Below are 23,064 nucleotides of genomic sequence, written 5' to 3'. Positions count from 1 at the left end.
GCCTCTTGGTCTCACTGTGGTTATTTCCTTTGGCAGCACCCAGCTAAGATACCAACCGGGACCTATCACTGCCTGTTGTGTTGATATCAGCTTTTCAGCACAGGCATGGGTAGTACTTAAATTAATAATGAGCAATAACAATTTTATAAATAAAATATCACCGTACTTGCTGAAGTGAATAAAATAGACATAAATGCATTAGATTTGGATTTTAATGGCTTAAATCTGTGGCTGAATTATTCTCTTCTATTAGTAGTTTGACTGCAAGGACAGCATTAAAACCGGCTGGAGAAGCATTGGGATGTGCACCAGTGGATTAAATGGGACCTCAGCCCAGGAAAATACCGTGCCTCAGACCAGCAGGGCTGGCCCTGAGAGGGAGCTCTGCTCCAGCAGACGTCCCCATGCTATTTCTTTCCCTGCTTTTGCTGCTGTACGGGACACCACAGAGTCAGCTTATTTTTCTCTCCTGTTCTTAGTCGAGTCTTCTTGAAACATGGTAAAAGTGTTAATGATGAGCATATTTCATTCGGCCTCCCTTCAGAGCTGCAGAGACGCTCCATGGCTCTGGCCCTGCATGAATTCCACCACAGGCTCGTGTGCTTGCTCAAACTTGAGAAGTTACGATAGTATTTGATAGTTCTTCCTCCTCACATTTTTGCCCCCACCTCCGGCTGTCCTGGCAGTTTATGGCTGCACTACAAGGCCCTTGGACTATAAACCCAGCTCGCCATGCAAAGCTGTCCAGCCAGCAGGAGAATTTTCATCCTGCCCCGCTGCTGAAAAACTTCTGTAGCATTTGCATGAGGCCAGCACTCCTGCAGCTGTAGAGCACTGCTGCACTACCTGGTTGCAGCATAAGTCGTTAGGAGTTCCTGCAGGGACTACTCAATGCTTTTCATAAGCATAAGCAAAGTTGAATTTTGCTGTCCCGGGGTGGAGCAGTCTGCTCTTAAAAGAAGTAGGGGAGAGCTTGGAGCTGAAAGGCAGAGGCAGGGCAGAGCCCTGGGTGCTGCTTCTGCTGCTCCAAAGGAAAGTGAAGGGTTGGAGGTATCACCTGCCATGGGCTTCCTTCCATCTCAAGCCCTGCACCCTGATGCCTTTCCCCTCCTCTTATGTCTGACTTCCAGGTGTAGGTAGAGGTGGTTGCCCGGAGTCTTCACCAAATCAGATCATCCAATGTTAAACCTGCCTTTAGGAACAGATTTCTTCTTAAAATCTGATTTTGGAATTAACGGCATCATATTTTCTTCCCTCATCTGCTCCAGTCTGGTACTAGTCTCTTTCCAGTTGTGCTTAAGACTTTTTGTACTGCAGTTTTCTGCTTAAGGCTTTAATAATATTCAGATCAAAAGTAATTCAGTCACCTTTCTCCAATTCTTATATTTTTTTCTAGTACGCCTCTCAAATTTGATGGATTTTGAAGAAAGTTAGATCTGCTGCATGCCCAAAGAGCATTTGGATGTTCTTCCTTCAGTGACCTCTTCATTCCCCCCTACATCCATTCCCACTCCATCATTATATTCGTTGAAGAAACCCCAGTGTGTTCCAGATGTTGAGTGATCAAATGGTATCAAAGAGCTTGGATAAAGTACTTGGTGCTGGGGGGGGTAAGGAAGGCAGAACTCAAAACTTCCCATCTTCAGAGACAAACTGCTGGTCCCAGCCTTGCTGTTCACAGCTTCCCAATTTGAATCCAGAGTTGTGAAAATGTGGAAACTGTGAAAATATGAGCTGCGAACACTGGGAAGCTGTGAAGCGGGGGAATGGGTGGGGATTTACAGTCTCTCTTGAATGCAAAGGTTATGGATTCTGGTTGAAAACTTAATTCTCTGAGAAGTAAGTTCTTGTCACTACAACAGCAAGAGAAACAGCAACCAAGGTTGCGGAATTGTCTTGGTTGTAAAAACCTTTCATTTCTTTGCCTCTAACTTTCTGGCATTCTTGTATGTGAGGCAGAAGTTTTTCAGACCTGGCCTCTGCCAAAAGGCAAATTTCATTTGAGCACAGCCAGTTGTCTTGTTTCTGAGCCTGGAAGTGAGAGGCAATAATAATAATAATAAAAAAACAGACTCCCATTTCATTTTTTTTCTTTTGAATACTTTTGCAGCAAGCGTGAAAGGTGATGTTTCATGTAGGAACAGCCTTGACTGAGCTGTGCCTTTCATTGGAAAGGAAAATTGAGTTTGATTTGTCTGAATTATTGGCATTAGAAAATCACTTGCTGGGCTTTGCAGTGCTGCGAAGCCCTTAGCAGGCAGCAGTGAGGAAGGACTCACCTGTTCAATGGCTCCTTGAGAAAACTTTTTGAAAGAGGGGAAGCCCAGGCATGGATTTAGCAGGTGACTCGCAGGAAGGCATCTCTGGCTAGTATGCTTCCATTGTAAAATTTCTGAGGCTGGCAGAAGCTGAGAACATCCGTGGTTTTTCAGCGTGGGTCCAGAAAATACATAACTGCTTTCTTGTGACTCAGAGCGGAAACAAATGCATCATTTCAGAGGGAAGCTGGCCCTGTGCAGAGCCACCTCAGGTGTTTGTGTACCTGCTCCCAGGGGTGGGAGTGCAGCAGTGACTCCTGGAGCAAGCGAGGGCTTTAGAGCTCCAGCGCTGGCTCCTCATGAGCCCTTTCCCTCCATCCCTGCCATTCCCAAGGCTAACGAAGCCACATGCAATGGTGCATGAACGCAGACATAGGTTGAGCCCGTTTCTGCTGGCCTGGAGAATGTGGGGTCAGCAGACCTCAGGGGCCTTGGGGATGTGTCCAAGATGTGACCTGGATGAAGCTGCCTCCATGTGCTTGTTCCCTGCCTGAGCTAATCACTCTAATTGTCCTTTGGGAGCCAGGGCAGACCCAGCAGTGGTGGACCAAGTGAAAGTTAATAAATCCAAATGGACCCACTGGATGGTTATTTTTAACTTCTTATAGAAATAGTGGGACAGCTGTATTATTAGAGGTTTCCAACTACCCAGGTAACCTAAGGGTCCCCCACCCACCGTGACTACAGATAATGGGGTGCTTCCCCTAGAATAAATAATGGCTTCTACCTGAAATGAAGGAGGACAGATGCCTGAACTGTGGTTCAGCAAGTTGTTTTATCCTGAGGCCCTGCGCATCCTTAATCTACGACACATGTCTAAACACATTAAAAGGTTGGATACTGGTAGGCAGGGAGTGTCAAGGAGAAGATGCAGTGTTAATTGGAGATACCTGTGCTAAGTGTGCAAGTGGTGCAGGCTGATACAATGAGGACCAGGCAGTTAGCACAAGCTTCTGTGCATCCCTCTTGACAAACCCCACTTCTTACTGCCTTCTGATTCTCTGCCAGGTCGGCTGTTCATCACAAACACATTGAGGCTTAATTGCTAATTAATTTTCCCTAGATAATGTAGATATATTTTTTTTTTCTCAGTGTGTGAAATCTAAAACTTTCTGAGAACCAGCCACAAGCGAGTTGACTGTAATTGGTGTTCTCTCACTTAGGCGAGAATAGTAACAGTTCATCAACTCTTAATTAGCTTGGACTTTTTCGAGAGCAGTTTCCAATTTTTTGACAGAAAGATATACATCTTGTTTCTCCTGTAGCCGTACAAAGAAAGTTATTTTACCTTGAATTGACAAATTGGGCTGCGTTTGTTGGTGTTTTCTTCCTCCTGATGGTGAGTGCCAAGCTGCATGTCGTACCTGGATTGCTGAGCAATTTATTCAGTTAGTGTTGCTTGTCACAGAGAAAAGAGCACTGATTATACAAGAAAGAGAGTTTGAGCTCAGTTTAATTAAATTATGAATGGGTAACCACCAGCGCTTGGGGTGATACATTAAGATACGGAGCAGCTTTTAGATATCTCATCAGCATCAGAGAAACTTTGTATTTTGTGTCTGTTGTAGGTGAATGCCATTTCTGTTCATTGTACAGGTAGGAAGGCTGTGGCAACAGAAAAATGAAGCCACCTCAGATTAGTCAGACCCAAAAAAGTGTCCTGCCAGGACAAACCGTCTGCCTGGCAGTTGTCTACTTGGCTTGTGAGCCCGTTCAGGAGATGCTGCGGGGGAAGGTGACCACGCCACAAGACACGGTGACGCTGCAGCAGGATCAGCCCCGCGTCAGCTCGCAGCAGTGCCAGACCGGGGGGCTGGGGGCTGTGGCAGCCCTGACGTGGGCTTGCCCCACTGTGATCTCCTTTGCCCACGCTCATGTGTGACGCTAGGGTGGGAGAGAAATGCTGGATGAGAAGCTCCCAAGTTGTAAGTCATCCTCTTGCAGGCTCTCACCTGTTGGCGGAGTAGCCAAAATTGCCTAGAGGTGGGTGCACACAGCTGCTGCTCTGGGGACAGAGCCATGGCTATAAGCAGGGTACTCAAGTGCTTTGCAGAAGCAGAGCAGTCTGCGTAGATGTGATGAATCGGGATTACCAGGATGGGTGCTATCTATGTGCCAGTAACACTTGCCAAGTTTTAATTACGTATTGTACAATTATTCAGTGTGGTTGAGGCCTTTCGGTAAAATGAAAGCTCTCACCTGTGTTAGCACCCTGCGGTTCACAGTGATAATTTTGTCACAAGAAAATATTGCCCTGTGCTGCTGTCTTTGGGATGTCTAGCGATGGCTGAACTGTTCGAGGTGGGGGGAGATGCAGACATCAATGAGTCCCCTGGGCTGGATGAGAGGCCCCGGGCTTTGCAGAAGGCTTGTCCTGCCCTGGCAGAGAGCTCCCCTCGGCAGGGGAGTAGGAGCTGGGACGTGCACAGCAGGGCCACAGGGAGAGGGCAGGGGTCAAACCGCCCTTTGTCTTGAGATTCAAGAGGAGAGGCTTTGATAAGCTCTGTTAGGACAACACGTGCTGCAGTCGTCTCTTATTAAACTGAGGTCCTTTAGCGAAGTACTTGTTGATGGAATCAGCTTTTGACTTTGTTCATATAAAACCCGCCGTTACAAGGTACTTTTATAGGTGCCTTAGGTGCCCCGACAGCCCGCGGGCAACACGCACTGGTGTCTGTAGGAAGAAATCTGGTTTTAGTGGGGAAGATGGACAAACACGTGCAGATCAGTCATTTGAGAGATGGAGGGATCCCGGTACAAATGTTTGGAGATACAAACTGCCAACCAGGTGAGGTTGAATTAAGAATAAATTTCTTCCAAAAGTACACTTGAAAACCACAGGTTTTATTCAACATTTTAGATAACACATTTTTATTTTCTGCGTGATTAAATCAAACTTCTGCTAAAACCTTTCAAAAAGCACTTAAATAACATTTTAAATTATTAAGCTGTACATGATTGTGGCTGGAGGAAGCCAGGCTATTAATGCTCGGTATCAGTTTGTTAAAATACTACAAGAGGTTTCAGCATCAGCAGCCTGTGGTGCAGATGCAGAGGGTGTTTTCTCTTGTTCAATCTGCTTGTTGAGTTTTAGCTTCATTCAAATCTGAGAAGCCAATGAGAGATTGTTAATGTAGGAAAGCTTGTATGGCCCTTCCAGCCTGTGAATGAAAATAAGACCTGTGGAAATGAGCTTTACTAGTTCTAAAATTTTAGAGGTGTTTAATTGTAGTCAGTGCCGTTCCCTCAAAAAATACTTTGTTTAGTAAAGCTTTGTACATGCAATATGCATTTTTCAGAAGCTTTTCTTTCTTTCCCTATATGCCTAGCACAGTGAAGTTAATTTATATACCTAAATACATGCTGTTTGATTTTAATTGAATAACGGTTTCCCTCCAACTACAGCTTATCATACACCACCAAAAAAAATAACAGTAATTTAGATTTAAAGAATAGTATAATCAGCTTTGCTTCAAAAAGGCCCTAAAAAGTACAAATGTAATTGAAATGAAAATGATTATTTAAATCGTTTTTCCTCTCACTGACTTAAATGATGATTAAAGTTGCTTATGTAAATCAATAAATTGAATCAGGCCAGTCCTGCTATGAGTTCCCCACTGTGCGGTCTGGGAGAGCCTGAAGGTAGCTGGCAGTTGGGAGGATGGAAATACCTGCAGGGGTTGGTAAGGGAGGAGTCGAATCTGTCATCTGCACCTGCCGTGTGTCGCAAGAGAGTCACATTTCTGTCACTTCTACAAACCACTGAACCTAGGGTGTAAAACCATTTAGTTGTTTATACCTCAACAAAATCAGGATGCGAATCGTTCATTTTTCGTTCTGGTGTGGACGATAATATCAATAGACGAACCTGACTCTAACAGCGGTCGTTACAGGATAGACCTCCATTGCCTGAGCAGCATCCCGAGTCCTTGCACGTTTACAATGTTTTCTAGTGACGTTTAACAAGTGTCAACTTATGTGCCAGAAGCGGATGGTTCTTGATTCAGGCTTGAGTGTCTCCTAAGGCGATAGCTGGCAGTTATGGCAAATTATGGTATATGTAAGCAATGTCAGTCGATGCGTTCCATAAAGAAAATCTATAAGTAACACTATGGCACTTTTTTTCTTCAATTGTTTAAGATATTCCTTAGGTTAATGACACCTACGTTCCTTTCTTCATAAAGCAGTTGAAGTTTTGTGTGCTAGCCTGAAAATTACCTGGGTGTCCAGGTTGTTACTAAAGCCTGCTGGAAGTCAGTGGGAGTTTATGCTCTTGTGTACTGCTTAGAGGGGCAGTCTCAGTGCTGGCCCCAGTGAAGTGAACGTCAACATGATTCTTCTGTGGATTTAGGAGGACTGAAAAAGTGCCAGTGATTACATTTAGTGCTTGGCCAAAAACGAATTATGTGTTCAGGGACTAAATGTTAAGGCCTAACTCAAGGATTTTGCTATTTGGAGCCTTAATGTTGAGTCCACTAAAAATTCCATCATGGTATGATTTGGCAGAAATACAAAAATTACTTTTGTTTGCTATTAATGGACAACATGGTGGTTTAATATTGGCTTGGCATCTTTTATTGTGTACAAACCTTTCTTACTGTATCAAGTAGTTGTCTTGCATCTCTTGCCTTATGAGTAAAGATTCAGGCACCAGGAGTCGCTTACACGTCTTCCGTGTGCCTGAATTCTGGCACATGCCCTTAAACGTTCTCTGTTAACTTGTGCATATGAGCTCATCATGTGCACGATGAGCAGTGCAGAAGAAAACTTTTAGCACCTTCCATATTGACAGCTCTATGTCCGAATGACGTTCGTGGCAGTTTACATACATGGCTCAGCATGATTAGCCCGGTAGCAATCAGGCTGCAGAACTGCATTTGGTGATAACCACATGGGGTTGCTGTAGGGTTTCTGCAAGCTACACTTAGACGTGTCCACATCGACCCACTGCTCGTGAGCCCTGGCTGGCGTGATGCCTGGCTAGGGACTGACTGGGGAAGACGGGGTTCTGCAAGTGGCAGCGTGGCCTTTTGCTGCTGGTGCAATGCAGGGAGTCCTTGGGAAACAGGCTCTGAGAAGAGCCTCAATTTTGGTTCCAGGTGAGACTGCCAGAAGAGGCAGAGAGGCCCAGACCGTGGTTCTGTGGTGCTGGGGGTTCTTCCTTCAGTCTTCTCAGCTAAGGCTCAAGACTGAGAGTGTGGGTAAGGTTGGTTGTAGGAGAAGCTCTGTTAGGCCCTTCTCTTTTCTCAGGGCGCTCGGTTGTGCTGCCAGACAGCGCAGCCTGTTGGATTCCTGCTTGTCTAACTGATGCATTGTTGTGTCCTTTTTCTTCTTGCTTTAGGTTATTTCCAGGATTTGTTGAACAAGTCAGAAAAGGCCCTTTATGATGCTTTTCCAAGCATGTACGGAGAACTGTACACTCAAAACATGAAGGTCTTCAAGGACTTGTACAGTGAGCTACGCCGCTATTACCGGGGCTCCAACATCAACTTGGAAGAGGCCCTCAATGAGTTCTGGACACGCTTGCTGGAGCGGCTGTTCAAGCTGATGAATCCCCAGTACCATATCACAGATGAGTACCTGGACTGCATGGTGAAACACGCGGAGCAGCACAAACCCTTTGGGGAAGTTCCCAGGGACCTGAAGGTGAAGGCAACCCGAGCCTTCATCGCAGCACGCTCCTACGCGCAGGGCTTTCTTGTGGGCAGCGATGTGGTCAAAAAGGTCTCTCAGGTATGTTGGGGTTCTTCCTTTTCCTCCATCCTCAGATTGGCAGGAGCCAGTCAACTACTGCTGTTGGGGAGAGGGGGGTGATTTCCCCTTATGTTTTCATTACAAAGTAAGCAGGTATTTTTCAGTTTTCTAAAACAAACCGCTTGAGGGTCACCCGTCAGTGGAAGGGAGCAGCAAGCCTGGACTTCTACAGGCACTGATAGCGCAGAAGAAACAAGGTATAACTCACCGCAAATCAGTCTTTACCTCATTTTAACCTATGCATCAGAGTGCCAAGGAGATGTCAGTCGCTCAGGCTGTAAAGCCGTTCTGTTGCCTAGATTCCTCGCGCTTCCCCAGCAGGGAAATGGCATGCCTCTAAATCATGCTGCCTTGTTTTCCTCCTTGATGGCGATATGATGTGGGGTGTGCAGAGCTGACTTGCCACGAGTGTGCTGGGAATACACGCAGAGAGATGCGTTTCAGCGGTCGGTGATGGAATTGCTGTCTGTTTATGTAGCCGTGTATATTTGTATAGCTTCTGTGTACAGAGAGGGTGAGTTTGTAAAGTGCATTGGGATCTTCAGGGATGAAAGGTGCTATATAAATGTAAATTAATATGACTGAATCCAGGGTTTGAGGAGGAAGGAAATTGTCTGTATTCTTTACTGCAGAAGCAGCCTTTCAGAGCCAGAAGGTGGTGATTGTCCTGAAACAAGATATTCAGGCTTTTCACACAGGTAGCGAGGAGAAAATCCATACTAAAAAATTACTTGCATACTGCATGTGGAGATGGCAATCAGCAGGTATGAGAATCAGGGCATGATTAAACTGTGAATGTAAAAATATGGAATCACAATTAATTTCCATCGAAGGTAATGCGTGGTAATGTGTAGCAGAGGATGGTACTATTTGATGGAGCAAATTCAGACTTTGATCTCAGGAAGAAACATTAATGTGGTAACAGTGACAAATGCTTTAATTTATCAATGTGGGACTATAAAACTGTTCAGCTACCCAAAAGCCTTCATGCATCTCATTAACATCTCACTCTCCTGACACTTAAGACAGATAAAAGAGGAGAATGGTATAATTTCAGGGGGACCAAAAGAAAATATTTTTCATAAATCCTCTGAATGGCAGAGATTTCCAGCGTGATTATGCCTGTAGCTGAGTTTGGTGGGTAAAGCAGGCTGGCAGAGCCACTGCAGTCATGGTGTCAGCGGAAGGGAAAGACCTGAGATACCGACATACAGCATATTTTTCCCTCACCTTCGTGTAGGCTTCTGACCCCTTGGATTTTGATTGCGGTCCCCCCTTTCTGAATTCTCCTCCTTCTCCTAGCGTCGCTTATCAAACGGGATGTGGGGTACAGGACCAGTCACAGATCCTCCTCTTTCCTCTGCCTCCCCCCAACCCATTCCTCCAGGATGGAGGGTCTTCCAGGAGGGTCCCAACCATTCCTCTCTCTGACAAGAGCCCTCCCTGGGGTTGCAGTTAGCCCGGCATGTCGCTGTTGTAGCACAATCTGCATGAACCGAGTTGGGAAACCTCAGCAAAGCCTCCTGAGAGCTGATTTTGTAAGGAAGGCCAAAACTGGCCCATTTCCCCTGTCTTCAGGAATGGGTTTAGTCATTTAGGCAAGAGGGGGTGAGAATGCTGAGGTGGGAAGTCCATTTTATGGATGCCCTGGTAGCCCTCAACTGTGTCTAAAATAAAACGCCTGGTTTATCCACTTTCCTTTACCAGATGTGGATTCACACCAGTGCCAAATGGATGTGAAGTGCTGAATGCGATCCACAACTGGTGCTTTGGTTTTAGTCATTTTTCATGTTGCTTTATGCTTCTGACGTTAGGAGAGAGTGTATAAGACTCTTATTAAGATCAGAGACTGGGATTTGACTTTCCTGTCAGCTGGTAGCAGCGGTCTTTAAAAATAACTCTTTGAGATTAAATTTCTTAGGGAGCAGCGGTGAGTGCTTTGGTCAGGAAGTCTGGGGAAAGCCTGTGGAAACGGACACACAGAAATAAATTACCTAGCTTTGGCCTTCCGAAAAATTAGATTACTTCGGGTTTATTTCAAATCCCAGAAAAGCTACTGATTTCTATTAAAACCCTCCTGGTTTCATCTGCTCACACACTTCCAGTTCAGTGTTTGTCACCTGTATCCTGTCGCTGTTTCAGGTCCCTGTGCAGAGCCTGCATTTCTGGGCATCCTAGAGACAGACTGGTGCTGTGTGCCAGATTTTCTGGCTGTCTTAAAATGGGGAAGAGCCTGCCCCGACTGAGCTACAGGCGGGGATTTCGTGAGATTTCTTTAATCCCTGCTGCCTCTCTGCTGTGCCCAAGGGGCATTTCTTCCCCAGCCTTCCTCCTCTCGTAGGAAGCCATCGCTTTGGGCAGCCCTTGGCCGGTGGCTGGTGGGCGCGCAGGGATAGGAACGGGAGCGGTGTGCTGGGAGCGGGCGCTCTGCGTCCTGCTGGGGATAAAGAGTTTGAGGGTAGCCAGGGAGAAAATGGCAAAACCATTTTTCATCTTTACTGCCATCCTAGCTTTTAAGGCAAAGTCACCCTGACAGACTGCAGGCTCTGACACCAAGATCTAAAGCTTTTAATTCCTGCCACCAACCTGGCCCCACGCTGACAGCGGCGGAAGCGCTGCCATCTGCACGGCGGCTGTGGGAGGGGGCCCGGGGCACACGCGTGGCTGGTGCGGCTCTTCGTGCGGCTCTTCGCGGCCCGGGCGGAGCGGCAGGGCTGGGGATGGATGTGCGGGGTGGCGTGCCCTGGTGCAGGGTTAGGGGTTACCGATGTGCCAGCATGGGTGGGGGTGTTGGGGCAGCATCTCTGTTCACATTCGGGTTTTGTGTTTCTGTAGCTATTGTTCAGCACAAATTGCAGGTTTTCATTTAAGTTGCACGACGCCTAGTGAGTTTTTCATCGTCTGCGTGAAGTCGCAGCTACCAAAACAGCAGCAGCCACAAAATCCCTCGTGAAGGGCACACAGAGAAGGGGCTCCCCAGGGATGCACACCTCATGCTGCGTGCCAGGGCAAGAGAGAAAAAATATCCCAGTTTTGTTTAGGATCCTTTTCTTTAGTTGTGAGATTGGCAGCTGCCCAAAAGTAGCGTTTGCTGCCACTCCGAGCTTCATGTGAACAGATGAAGGCCTTGTGCTGGGAGACTTGCTGCCCGCCAGCTGCTGCTCAGAGATCCACCCTTGGTGTGAGCAATTGCCGTGTTCAGCAAGGAGAGTGAGAATGCGCTCCTGCGAAATACGTGGTGTAGGTGAATTGAAATACTGCGGGGGGGGGGGCAAAACTGAGACAGTAAAAATGGCAAGGGCTGAGAGATAACCCCTTATAAAACAAAAGCAGAAATTCCTCAGAGAGTTGCAGCATGATAAACAGGAATATCCTGGCTGGTTTTGTTATTTATTACTCACATTACGATACTGCTCAGGCATCTAAGTCTTAGGTCAGGACTATTGCACAAAGTGCTGTGGAGACAGGTAGCAGAAGTGATCCTGTCTGCACCAGGGCACGCAAAAAGGGCAGTGAGACTGTGCCCAGGTCCTTGCTGGCCTCCTGCGTCTCAGCGCCATGCCCGTGCTGCACCGACAGATGGGGGGGAGAGCTGCCCCGTGCACGTCAAAAAATGTCCAGGGTCCTCAAATTCCCCTCGGAGACCTGACAACCTGTGAATCTCAGGTTAGAGAGCAGAAAAAGTAAAGAAATAATGTTCTGTTTCCAAAGGCAGGGAGAGGAGGTGGTTTAGAATGAATTTTGCTTATCAGTTAGAAAGTGAGTTACTAGGACAATCTTTCCTTTGCTGGATCTTCGTTGCTTCTTGCTCCTGAATTTTAAGTTTCCCTGTGGTAGTGGGGATTGATGTGAAGCAACACCAGCTACGTAAGCAAGAAACACTTACTTAAATAGTTAATTTTAATAGTTGTTTGCACTTCCTTTTCTCAGTAGATGTTCTTAAGGCTGATTCTCATTTGAGTTTGAAACCAAATATGATGATTTTCTGTACTAATTATAAGCTTTTTCACTAAATCTTGTATTTCATTTTACCGATGAAGGTCGTCTATCAGTACCTTTTTATTTAAGCAATACTGTGTCTCACAATACATTTCAGTCTTATTTTTTAAACTTTTATGTTAGTGTAAGGTAAATGGCAGCTTTCCTATTTACCATATGAGTAATTTTTCAAAACATGGTGGATCAAGCTGCATTTGGATGGGAACTGAATTCCAATTAAAAAGGCCCAAAAATAAAATTTTTATAAATGTTTTTAATAGTTAAGTGAATGTGCTGTACTCATATGGAAAATAATGTTTATCTAAACATGCTTTACATTTCCAACAAGTCAATAACAAAGACAGTATGGTCAGTCCTGGTCCTCATGTCCCTTAAGATTGTAGCCATTTCTCATACCCCACTCTTTTCCATAGCTTGGAAGGACATAGTTGACTTCTGTCTTTCAGCTTCCAGTTGCTTTTTGGGTGAAGTAGGCATAAAATTGATCTGATTGAATAAAATGAAGTGAAGAATATCATCTTTTTCACACACTTATGAAACCACTGTGCTAAAACAGCTTGAGTGCAGTGAACTCCTGACCCATGTGCTCGGTGGCACATCTCCATCCTTTCAGTGGCTTATCTTTATTCAGAGCATCAGCAGCAAGTACATACAACCATAAATTTTATTTCATTTAAAGGATTTCACTTTTGTAATAAGATTAAGCATTTATCTAAATTGGCTTCCTCTTGATCCTGAAAAGACAATATTAGCATTTGTAAATAGATGTTATGAGAATGTTGTTCCATGGCACTGGCAAGGGGCAATATCCTCATATCACCACATTTATTTCCTTTTCACTGGATGTTATCCCACCTCTCGCTTTGGAGCTGTTCAGTTTTTGCACGGCAGAGGGGTGTGTTCTTGTGTTATAACGATGACTCGACGATGCCATTGTGCAGAGACTAGTTTTGCCCCAAGGAGCCGTAAGGTGCCACAGTAAATCATTTCTCCATCTGGAAGAAGCTCTCATCTGGGACCTGCTCCCACCAAGGGAGGTAGCGTTTTCCTTCAGGGACATCATCTGTTTGCTTGCGTGGGATTTAATAAGCCTCCCACCTTCAGACTGCAGCTACCTGTGCCTATAGACAGGTAAGATCTGCTTGGTAAGATGCCATTCATCCAGGAGTTCAGCCTCAGGTCTGGCCTCCCCTTTAAAAAAATGAGGAATGGTAATGTGAGTTGGAGTCCTGTGGGATCTCCGTGTGGGACACAAGCAGCAGGTCCCAAGGGGGCTGACATCACTGGCAGGGATGGAGGCAGGATGCAGCTCACCACAGCCAGGTACAAACAGCAACTGCTGCAGCGTGCTGCATTTTTTTCTTTTTTTTCCCCTACTGTCATTGCAAACCACCGATGGGCCTTTCTGAAAATGAGCCGGTCGGTGCCTATGCTAAAAGTTTGTGCTGCTGCAGCAATTCGTAGGGTGAAAAATGCCACAAGCACCCTTTGCAAGTCTGGCTGTATTCAGGAGGAGGACTGAAGTCCCGGGAGTTGAGAAGCCTGTGGTACTTCAGCCACCCCTGTCTGTGAACGCCATCTTAGACTACAGGCTGAAATAAGCTCTTGCGCCTTCAGGGACTTGTTCCTGCAGCGGCTCCTGCGCTCGCTCCCTCCTGCCTGCGCACAGCCTCTGGCCCAGCCGCCGAGACCTGCCCCACTGCCGGGCACCGCGGGGCCTGCGGGTGCGGAGGGCTGGGACGTGCCCGTCCTTGCCGAGGTCAGTGTTGCCTCTGCTGAAGTGTCTCATGTTTTCTTGGTGAGCTGTCCCTGGGCAGTTTTTATGTGGGATTGCATGGCTTAAAACATTTTAGATCTAAGTCCCAGTCAGCCCAATTCCCTCTGCAAACCCAGAAGCTTAATATCCCTTTCCCCAAGCTCGCCGTGCTCCCCGAGTCACCAGCCTGCCATCGGCTGCCTTCTTGTTTCAAACAACTTGGTAGAGCAGCTCCTGCAGCCCCACACGCACCCCTTGCCGCCCACTGCTCTTTTCCAGCACCGCTGCATGTAAAGCTAGGGAGGGAGTTTTGCAATAACTTGGAATTTGTTTGGACAGATTCAAATTGAGCTGGCTGGGGAGCGTGCAGTCTTGAACACATCCTTATGTATTTCACATATAACTTTCCAGTACTTCTATCCATTATTATGTTTAAATCACAACGCTTCAGGGATAAAAACCCATAGATGTTCTGAATATAATAGAAATAATGCAGGCAAGTAGATATATGTCTCCCATATTTACCTGGTGGTTAAAAGTCAATTGAATCTAGTTTTCAAAGGATTGAATATTGTACCAGCTGGAAAAAACGCGTCAGATGAGCAGAGCGGGGAGCGTGTTGAATAGGCAGGTGGTGGCTTGCAGTATTTCCTCTGGAGGGAGAGGAGCATGACAGCCGTCTGTCTGTCCACGTGAATCTTCCACATTTTAATATTTGAAGGCAGTTAGGCGCTAGACAGGAATCCAAAGGCGCGGATCCTCCCGGTTAGCTGTGGGTCCTGCCCTCGGGTCTGGTGTCCCTTGCAGGCTGTACGGCCTTCTGGAGCCGTCGTCACTGCCCTCTGGAAGTGCCCTCACTACTGGCTGCCGAGAGAGACGGGGCTGACTCTGCCCCCTGTTTCACTGCCCCCCTTTGGCTGGATTACCTAGCTTCATTTTTTTTATGTTTTTTTTCCCTGAGTCTGCAAAATGGCCATTTGGCTGCTGGGCTGGCGGGGATGGACCCAGGCAGCCTGTCAGGCCCCAGGCTTAACAGCAGCTCAGGTTTGCCAGAGCGCGAAGGGCACGGATTTAGCATCAGCCTCCATCCTCTGTGTCCCTCACCCTGCGCTGAGCTGAACACAGCGAGGTGAAAGCAAGAGGGTCACCAAACTGCGGGGTCGTCTGTGCCCTACCCCTGCCACCAGACCCCAGCACAGCCACCAGCCAGCACGCCGCGCCTGCGCCCGCTCGCTTTCTGATCCCTGACAGGGGTTTGGAAACACGCTTGATGTATCTTGAATGATGGGCTTGGTGAGGCTTAAAACTCACTGTGCTCCAAGGACTCGTGGCTGTGCGTTTGAGGAAGGAAGATGCAAAATAATGACTGAAGTGATTATACAATTCATTAGACTTTGAAAGAATCATATTTCTGTCAGCCCCGCAGCTGTTTCTTTTAGAGTTTTATTCTGAAAGATTGGAAAGCTTGGTTCATTTAACACACGTCAAGGTGCTAATTACATCAGGGCTGGCATAAAAATGTGCAAGGCAGCTGCTGACCATGTGGCGGAGAGAGCGGGGTCTGCTCCCTGCGCCGGCTCCCCTGTGCCTCACCTGCAGCTCCCGCTCCTTTCACCGGGGAAATCGGGCACTGATGGCCCGGTGCATGGAGCAGCCGTGGCCCTGATTTCCAGCTTGCACACGTGGAGATGCAATGAATGGCACAGCCCTGCTTTTTTTGGTCGTTGTATTTGAGGGTCCTTCCGGGGGGAGACTGTAAAAATGAATTGTTTCCCAACATGAAATTGCCATGTTGCAGATAGCCCCGATCACAGAGCCGGCCAGCTCCCTCACGAAACACAAACCTGTCCTCCCGGTGCCAGTCTTGTTATAAAAGAGAGGGCAAGGCTGGCTTTGTGAGCGTCTTCCTGGGCTGCCGTTCATCCCGCAGGTGGCTCGGCAGTGCTCCTCACCGCCAGCCCGGCAGGACCCGCTCCCCTGCTTGGCCTTTTTTTGTAGCTGCTGTTCTTCATACTGACAACTTTATCCCAACTGTACAATTCCAACTGAGGGATTTGGGGTAATTGGAGTGGCTCTGAACACCCGCCTGCATTTCCCAGCACACACGGCCTGATCTGTGAAGTGAAGAGCTGACCTGTTTTCTCTCAAACACTATCCCAGAATGGGTTTTTCACAGCTGGCAGGAAAAGCTTCCCTTACTTCTATCACCTGCCTTTAAAATATGCATGAGAAGGTAAGCAAGGGTGCTGCGAATGCCTTGGCTGCAGCCGCCTGTGTAGCTGTGTTCAGCCCCCGAACCTGTGGAGTCTACAGCTATAGGTGCTTTCTGCCTCTAGCTGCCCAGGACACGTGCCTGCCTCTGGAAAGCTGCCTGCTATCTGCTGGCTTAATGCATCCGTTGGTTTGGAAACCCAAGTTGCCTGATGTCGCTGGGTTTAACTGGTGCTTCTGGAGGTTAGAATGGCCCTTCAGACAGTAAGTCCTTCTACCTGGAAAAATATATCTGAGAGTTAGTGCGGGCACATTTTGACATACGTCTGGAGGTATTTTGTGTTCACCCCAACCATCACCACATCATGCCAAAACCACAGCCAGGTGCTACAGGTCCCCGTGCCCGCCTTGGGTCTGCACTGCTCCTCGGAGGCTAGAGCCAGGAAAGGACTGGGAGGGCAGCCGCGCGGCAGGGATGTGGTCCAGCTCAGGGAATACCAACACCACACCACAGAGAGCTCCCTGCGGGCGAACCTCACACTCCCTTGGGCAAAATTTTTAGAGGGGACAGAGCCCACAGAACGACAGAGCCCACCTCCACTGGCAGTGTCAGGGACTAGCTCAGCCTTCTCCCTCGGTCAGCCAACCTGCCTCCGTCCCCGTGAGAAGCCAGGGGGGTTGACAGCACTTCCAGCAGCCTGTATTTTTCACCCAGGCCTCTTTCTCCATCCCCAAATCTCTCCCCTCTACCTAACCCTGGTTCCCCTGGGAAGCAAGGCACAGATGGCTCACAGCAGCCTGGGGGTGAATGTGCAAGGGCGGGGGGGTTGGGGGGGGCGAGGAAAAATACCAGCAAGAGCTCAGCTTATTTTATTGGTGTTAAATGCCTTTCAGATGTTCTTAAAGGCCCCTGAAGGCCGAGGAGTCCCATCACATTGCAGCTAGGCTGCAGGTTCTCATTTGCTTTTAAGCCAGGCTTCAAAAGAAGAAAGGATTTGGGGTTGGGTTTTTTTTTTTCCGTTTTTTTTTTTTCTTTTCCTTGTTTGAAGCCTGCACTTCAAAAGCATCATCTGCAGCTTGGCTGCAGGTTCTGGGTGCCAAAGGAGCTGGACACCTCCTGATGGGTGCAGGAGGAGCCCTGCCGCAGGCTGCGGGAGGAGCAGAGCCGGGCTCGCCCCTCGCAGCCGGCCGGAGCCAGGCGTGCCGTGCCCGAGAGCTGGCGGCACAGCCTGACCGCAGCCGAGCTGCTGCGGTAGCAGCTTGGTGCTGCCGCTGTTAAAACGATTTTCCAGGTGCCTGTGGCTTCCTAAAGCTCAACCTTTCTCCAGTGCTCAGGAAGCTGGGAGGGGGAGGGAGGATCATTGCTCGATCAAAAAGACCCTGTAACTCCTGGACGTGATGTACGGAGCTTGTCCCAGCACTAATGTCTTTTTGGTCGCTGTTCCCCAGGGCCTTCCTCTCTGCAGCCCACACTTCGTTCTTTGGTCTTTCCAGCCACCTTTTCAGGAACTAATTGGCTTGGATAAAGAAACGCTTTTTGGAGTTAGGATGGTGTAGCAGCTTTTAGCTAAAAGAGACAGAATGCTTCTGAAAACTCGGAAACATGTATCATCACTTCCATGGTCCTTTCTGTGTCCTGGCGTTACTCAGCGTGTTTCGGAGACTCTTGAATATTTTCCAAGCAGTAGGCATTAGGTATCAGCAGAAAACACGTCTCTTCTTTGCACCTCTCTGTTTTTCTGTGTGATCTGTCAAATGAGGAGCCAGTTAGAAGGGTAAAAAACCTCCCACTATTGTAGATGCAGAGAGGTCTGGCATCAGGCCGGGAGGAATTGCACCCCTCTTGGGTTGAACATGCAAACCACAAGTTTGATTTGTTCTGTAGAGGCACAGAGGAAGGACAAGAAGGCTTTTTCCTATGTTCTGGAAGAATCTAGCCCGTTTGGACCAGAGCGCTGCCCTGCCTCTGTTTGTCCTGCAGAGACTAAAGCCCTGGCCGTCCCAAGGTCTGCACTCGGGTGCCTTTAGTCCCTCGAGTGTCTGTGCAGGGGTGTCTCGCCTGTTTGAGCTGAGTGCTTTCCCCTTCTACAAGTAGTTTCGCCTCCCTGTGTCTTCACTTCAGAAGGTTACGTTTTAGGTAATATGAAGGATAACTTGGCTCTACTGAAATGTCTCTCAATGCAGGGAGACAGAATAGGTGCTTGTTATCCCTGAGCCTCCTGTGTTTCTGTGATTATCTGCTTGGAAAGCATATTAATAAAATACATGGCAGGAGCTTTTTTGTTTGTTAGAAGCCTTTCACACTAAATGTTTTCTAAATTGGCTGGGGGGTGGCAAGGAACCCAGCTAGCAACTAATCCCCCAGGCCATCCTCTCAGCAAATTGCTTGCGAAAGTCATTAATTTTACTGTAATTGATTTAAACATTGCTCAGGAGGAGGAAAAATTAGGGAAACCGTTGCCACTACGGATGCTGAGAATTATGTGTTCTCAATTTTCTGTCATATTATCTCCACCCATGCCCGTTCTCTGCTGGCTGCTGTGCAAACGCCGGTGCTGAATAGTCGCATGGTGAGCCCCAGCTTAGCAGTCACGTTGGGCAGCTGGGCCGTGAGCTGTGCAAACCTGCGAGCAAGCTCCAGCTCCGTCCCAGACATGATACAAGAGAGTCTGCAAAGATCTGTTGCTCTGGCAAAGCGCTCGCCTCCAGCAATTCACATCTGGTCTGGTGGCTCCATCAACAAAGCATGGGCACATCAGGCTTTGGAAAGTAGCCATGGAAAAGCACAGAGCTCGGCTCTTGCTACAAGCCACAGTCACAGGATAATACCTGATGACAACCTCCTTGAAATGTCAGCGCTTATGGTGGAACGGGGCTTTTTATGAGGCAGCCACCTGTTCCTGTTGCATTACCTCATTGCTACTCGAATCAACTACTGTATCCCCAGCTGTAAAGTAGTTTTAATTAAAATGATTTATTGTTCAGTACCAATTTGTCCCCTATTTTGGGTGTATCTTAGAAGATAATATTTTTTCTTTACCACTTTATCACTGGGCTTACACTTTAAGGGACTGTACTCACTGGGATCAGAATAGAGTATCAGAATGTGGATTTTAACTGAGCAATGACGTATGAACAATGCATATTTAAGCTGGGCTTAGCTTTGTTTTCCATATTTAGTTATACCTCTGACAACTGAATGAGGAGTGCCCTGGCTCCAAGCTATATCTCTCAGTAATAATTTTTTTTCAGATCCTTGGGAAATGGCTTCTCCAATGTGTTGTGCATGTTCTCTTGACGTCTTATTGCCATTTCTATGTCACTGAGCTAAGAAAAGACTATGGGTGCCACTAAAGTTAAAGGAGAACCATGTCTCCTTAAAGGAGAACCAGCCACAGGCTGGGCCAGGTTGATGGTACTTAGAGAAATCAATTATTGTCATGTCTGTCTTCATGCTGTGCCAGATCATTTAAAGATGAAGAAATTATGTTAGCTTTCAGCCCATCTGCAGGAGTTTGCGTGCTCCTGCTTTCAGGCCACCTGTGATGAATAGAGGATACTGCTTACTGATCTGTCAGTTATTGCAGATCTGTGCTGGGAAGGCAGAGGGGCTCTCTATCAGGTCTTAGCTGTTGGGCAGGGGGATAGGTCATAACATTTCGGGTTCTTTTAAAGGCTGAAGGGTGAAAGCAGAAGCATAAGGAAGTGAAGATGTCTCAATGTGCAGGTGGAGGTCAGTCTTGACTTTGCCAGCCTGGAGAAACTGCTTCACACTCACTGTGGGGGTGTTTATCTGGAACGAGCTGCCATGGAGGGCGTGCGGTCCCACGGCTCCAGCCTGAGGAGCTCTTCTCCCCAGTGCCGCTGCTGGAGCTGGCTGTGCCCGAGAGGTGAGCAGGCAGGAGAGCTGCAGCGCTCTCCTGTTGTCTTGCTGTATCCGTACAGGGGAGGGAATCTCAGCCCCTCCTAACTGGGGCTGGGATTCTCCTGTGTGGGTACAGCATTCCTGAAAAAACCCTGGAAGTTTACTTCAGCAAACTAATCCACAAGGACTAAGAGATGTTTGAAGGGCTCCGTTCTACAAGTCCCCCAAAGGGATGGTGCAGGATCAGGGTCAGGAGGGGCTCTGGGAGCCCCAAGCCCTCGCTCTCCTCTGCCCTGTGTGGAGCAGAAGTCCATGGGCTGGGTGGAACGATGAGGAACTGAGCTCTGGCCAAGCAAAACATGCAGAAAATACTCTCCAAAATTCCCCTTCCTGCCCTCGCATCCCTCTGTTCTCAGTTCACCTCTGCAGCCTGCCTGTGGAAAAGGAGTGCTGCTGCCAACAGGAGAGGTTGGAGTCGTTCTTTGGGGAAAGGGAGTGGAGCCTGGCCTCTTCCACCTGCAAAAATTAATACTTATCCCTTCTGCCAAGAGATTAAGTTGAACAGTTGGCACCTGCCAGATTCAGCGGAGCAACAGCTGGTGGTGGACGTGTCACCTGCTCGCCTTCAGAGGAGAGGCGCTGGGGCTGGCGGTACACACGCAGCTCCTCTCCGACATCCAGAAATGATCCTTGCTGAGGCGCAAAAGCAGCTTGTTTTCCCCCCAGACCCTCAGGAGCCGAGCCTGAGCCTCAGGCGCCGTCGTCACCTGGTGCTGTGCCTGCACCCACTGCCCCGGGGCAGGTGGCAGCAGCCCACAAGAGCTGCGTGGGCAGGAGGCGGCTGCTCTGTGGGCACCGGCGTGGGCGCAGGCGGTGTAGCTGGGGACAGGTGGTTTTGGCTGGCTGACAGCCGTGGAGAGGTCAGAGGGAGGTGGACTGCAGGACGGCAGGCAGCTGTCTGCGTCACGGGGAGCCCTGGCAGCTGCCTGCGCTCGCCAGTCGTGCCGTACGCCAGATGGAGTAGGTGGGCACCAAGGAGCAGGCCCCCGCTGCCGCTCCCCTTCTGCAGCCTTGCGTGGTGGCAGGGCATGCGTGGGTGGCCCTGCACGATTACTCTCCGGTGGACGAGGGAGTGCTGTGCTGAGAGTGTGAGGGTCCTTTCTGTTTTGTCAGAAAAAGACATGCGCAAAAATAAATGCAGGGACCAGGATAAATTCTGCAAGCAGAAATACTTGTGAAATGCCCACTGGGCCTGTCACAAGCTTCATTTAAATACGGGTTCACTGTGGCCACCTGGGTAGCTCCAGTACAGGAGCTACACCGTACTTTAAAGCTAAGCATCTTGCAGATGCTTTTCTGAGCCAAGATCTGTCACTCGCCTCTCTCCGTGTCCCCCGCGGGCTCTGGCAGGGTACCAAATAGCTTTGTTTTCTAGCTGCCGGTGGCTGTTCTCTCTGCCACTGGGTGGCTGGCCCGCACCGCCCCAGGGGTGTTTCCTGCGCCGGCGACGCTGCACTCCTGCTTTCCAGCCAAAGCACTTCAGCTCCCTCCACTCCAAAAGGCTGCGCCGTGCAACCATGGGTGTATGTGGGTGCAGGCAAACCATCCCTGGTTCTCATCAGTACTGTGGAAAGTCCCACGTTTCAGGGCCCAGCTATGTGACTCATTTGTGCCGCAGCTCCCGGGATGTTGCAGCCCGGTTTGCGCTGTGGGGGGTTACAGTGCTCCACGGCCACAGCTGGATAAGCTGGGACGAGCGGTGCTGGGGCGTGCCAGTAAAATAGAGGCAAAGTTGTGTTCAGGACCCGATGGCCTGCGCAGGTTACGTGCTCTGGAGCTTCACCGTGTAATTCACGTTCGCAAGTGCTCTGTCTGGGGAAGGAGAGGTCGCAGCTCCTTTCCTAGCTGCACCTTCTCGTTTCTGTGTGAATGCTCTGGTTTCGGAAGGTCTTCAGCTACAGCCTGTGTTAGTGTTCAACGTGCTCTTACCTGTCGTCTTTTCAGTCGCTATTCAGTCATGGTTATTTAAACCCTGAGATGAAAAATAAACAAAATATTCTTTTGTTTGCCTGTCCCTCTGCTTTGTTGCATCCCCTCTCGATCACTGAGGCAGGAGACGGCGGTGCCTTCGCCGCCTTCTCCCAGGGAAGAAGCATGTGGCACCCGTGCGGTGCGGCGGGACAAAGCCTCCATCTCCTGGCGGCAGAGCCGCACGGCAGCCGGGCGCCGGTTTTTGTCTGCAGTTGTCCCAGAAAGGAGGCAGAAAGCTCGCCGAGGAAGCAGAGCGAAGCCTTGGCGTGCGTGGTGTTTCCTGCAAGGCTCAGCCCCTCCGGCTGCGGTGGAGCACGGCCTTTATCCGCAGGCATCTCAGGGCTTGTTCTGGCTGCCGAGGCAGGGAAGCGGTCTCCGTTTGGGTTCTCTCTCTGAGACCTAGAAATTTTTGTCCTGGTCCCGAACAAGGTTCTCACGAGGTTATTTTAGTGCATTCCTGCCTGATGAAGCCCCAGCACCATCCAAGATCTGTTTTCCAAGGCTGACTGGAAGTGAGGTGCTACCGTGCAGGCAGTTTCAGGAGAGGGGAGGCTTGGGGATTTTCTCTCTCAACCTCTGATAGTGGGCTCAGCGTGTTCACACTGTCCTACGGGTACCTCAGAAGTGAATCTTTCTGGAGTCCCCCGGAATAAACTTAAAAGGCCGTGTTCAAAGTATTTTTCACAAGTAATAAAGAGGTCAGGGCAGTTCTCAGCATTGCAGCTGCAGCTCAAGGCTCAGGGATTTTTCCATGTCGAGATTTGCCCCTTCCATCACTTTTCCCCCTTTGGGTTCCTTGTGAGTGCCAAGTACCTGGTACCAAGGGAGACTGTTTATCTTTGTAAATGGTTTTAAAAGAATGACAAGGAAATTGCAAATGGATCTGAGTAAAGATAGAAAAAGACCACAAAGCAGAAAACACTTCAGCAATAAGACAGAGGAGCGCTGAGCTCTGCCAGCGTCTCTGCAGGGTCTGCCAGGTTGTTATGCATCCCTCAGCTTATGCTGGCAGCCCCTTGACGTGGCAGTCGGAGAGGGACAGTTGTCCCATGGCCGATGGGCTTGAGGGGACTTTGACATGCTGCAGAGGCTGCCGCACTGCTCTCTGGGCTCTGCACATGCGCCGGCTC

The 23,064-nt window shown here is 48.7% G+C and overlaps 1 protein-coding gene across 1 annotated transcript in view; it reads left to right on the top strand.

The window, feature by feature from the left end:
* Nucleotides 1-23,064, top strand: part of GPC1 (glypican 1) — a 214,066-nt gene that overhangs the window by 179,032 nt on the left and 11,970 nt on the right. The window contains exon 3 of the mRNA XM_075157618.1: nt 7,660-8,051. Coding sequence (XP_075013719.1) covers nt 7,660-8,051 — 392 coding nt within the window. The remainder of the gene's footprint in view (nt 1-7,659; nt 8,052-23,064) is intronic.

The sequence above is a fragment of the Calonectris borealis genome, chromosome 9 (genome assembly GCF_964195595.1).
Source record: "Calonectris borealis chromosome 9, bCalBor7.hap1.2, whole genome shotgun sequence".
In the NCBI taxonomy this organism is placed as follows: Eukaryota; Metazoa; Chordata; class Aves; order Procellariiformes; family Procellariidae; genus Calonectris; species Calonectris borealis.
The sequence above is the reverse complement of the archived record's forward strand: the minus strand, read 5'-3'. Positions and strand labels throughout refer to the sequence as shown.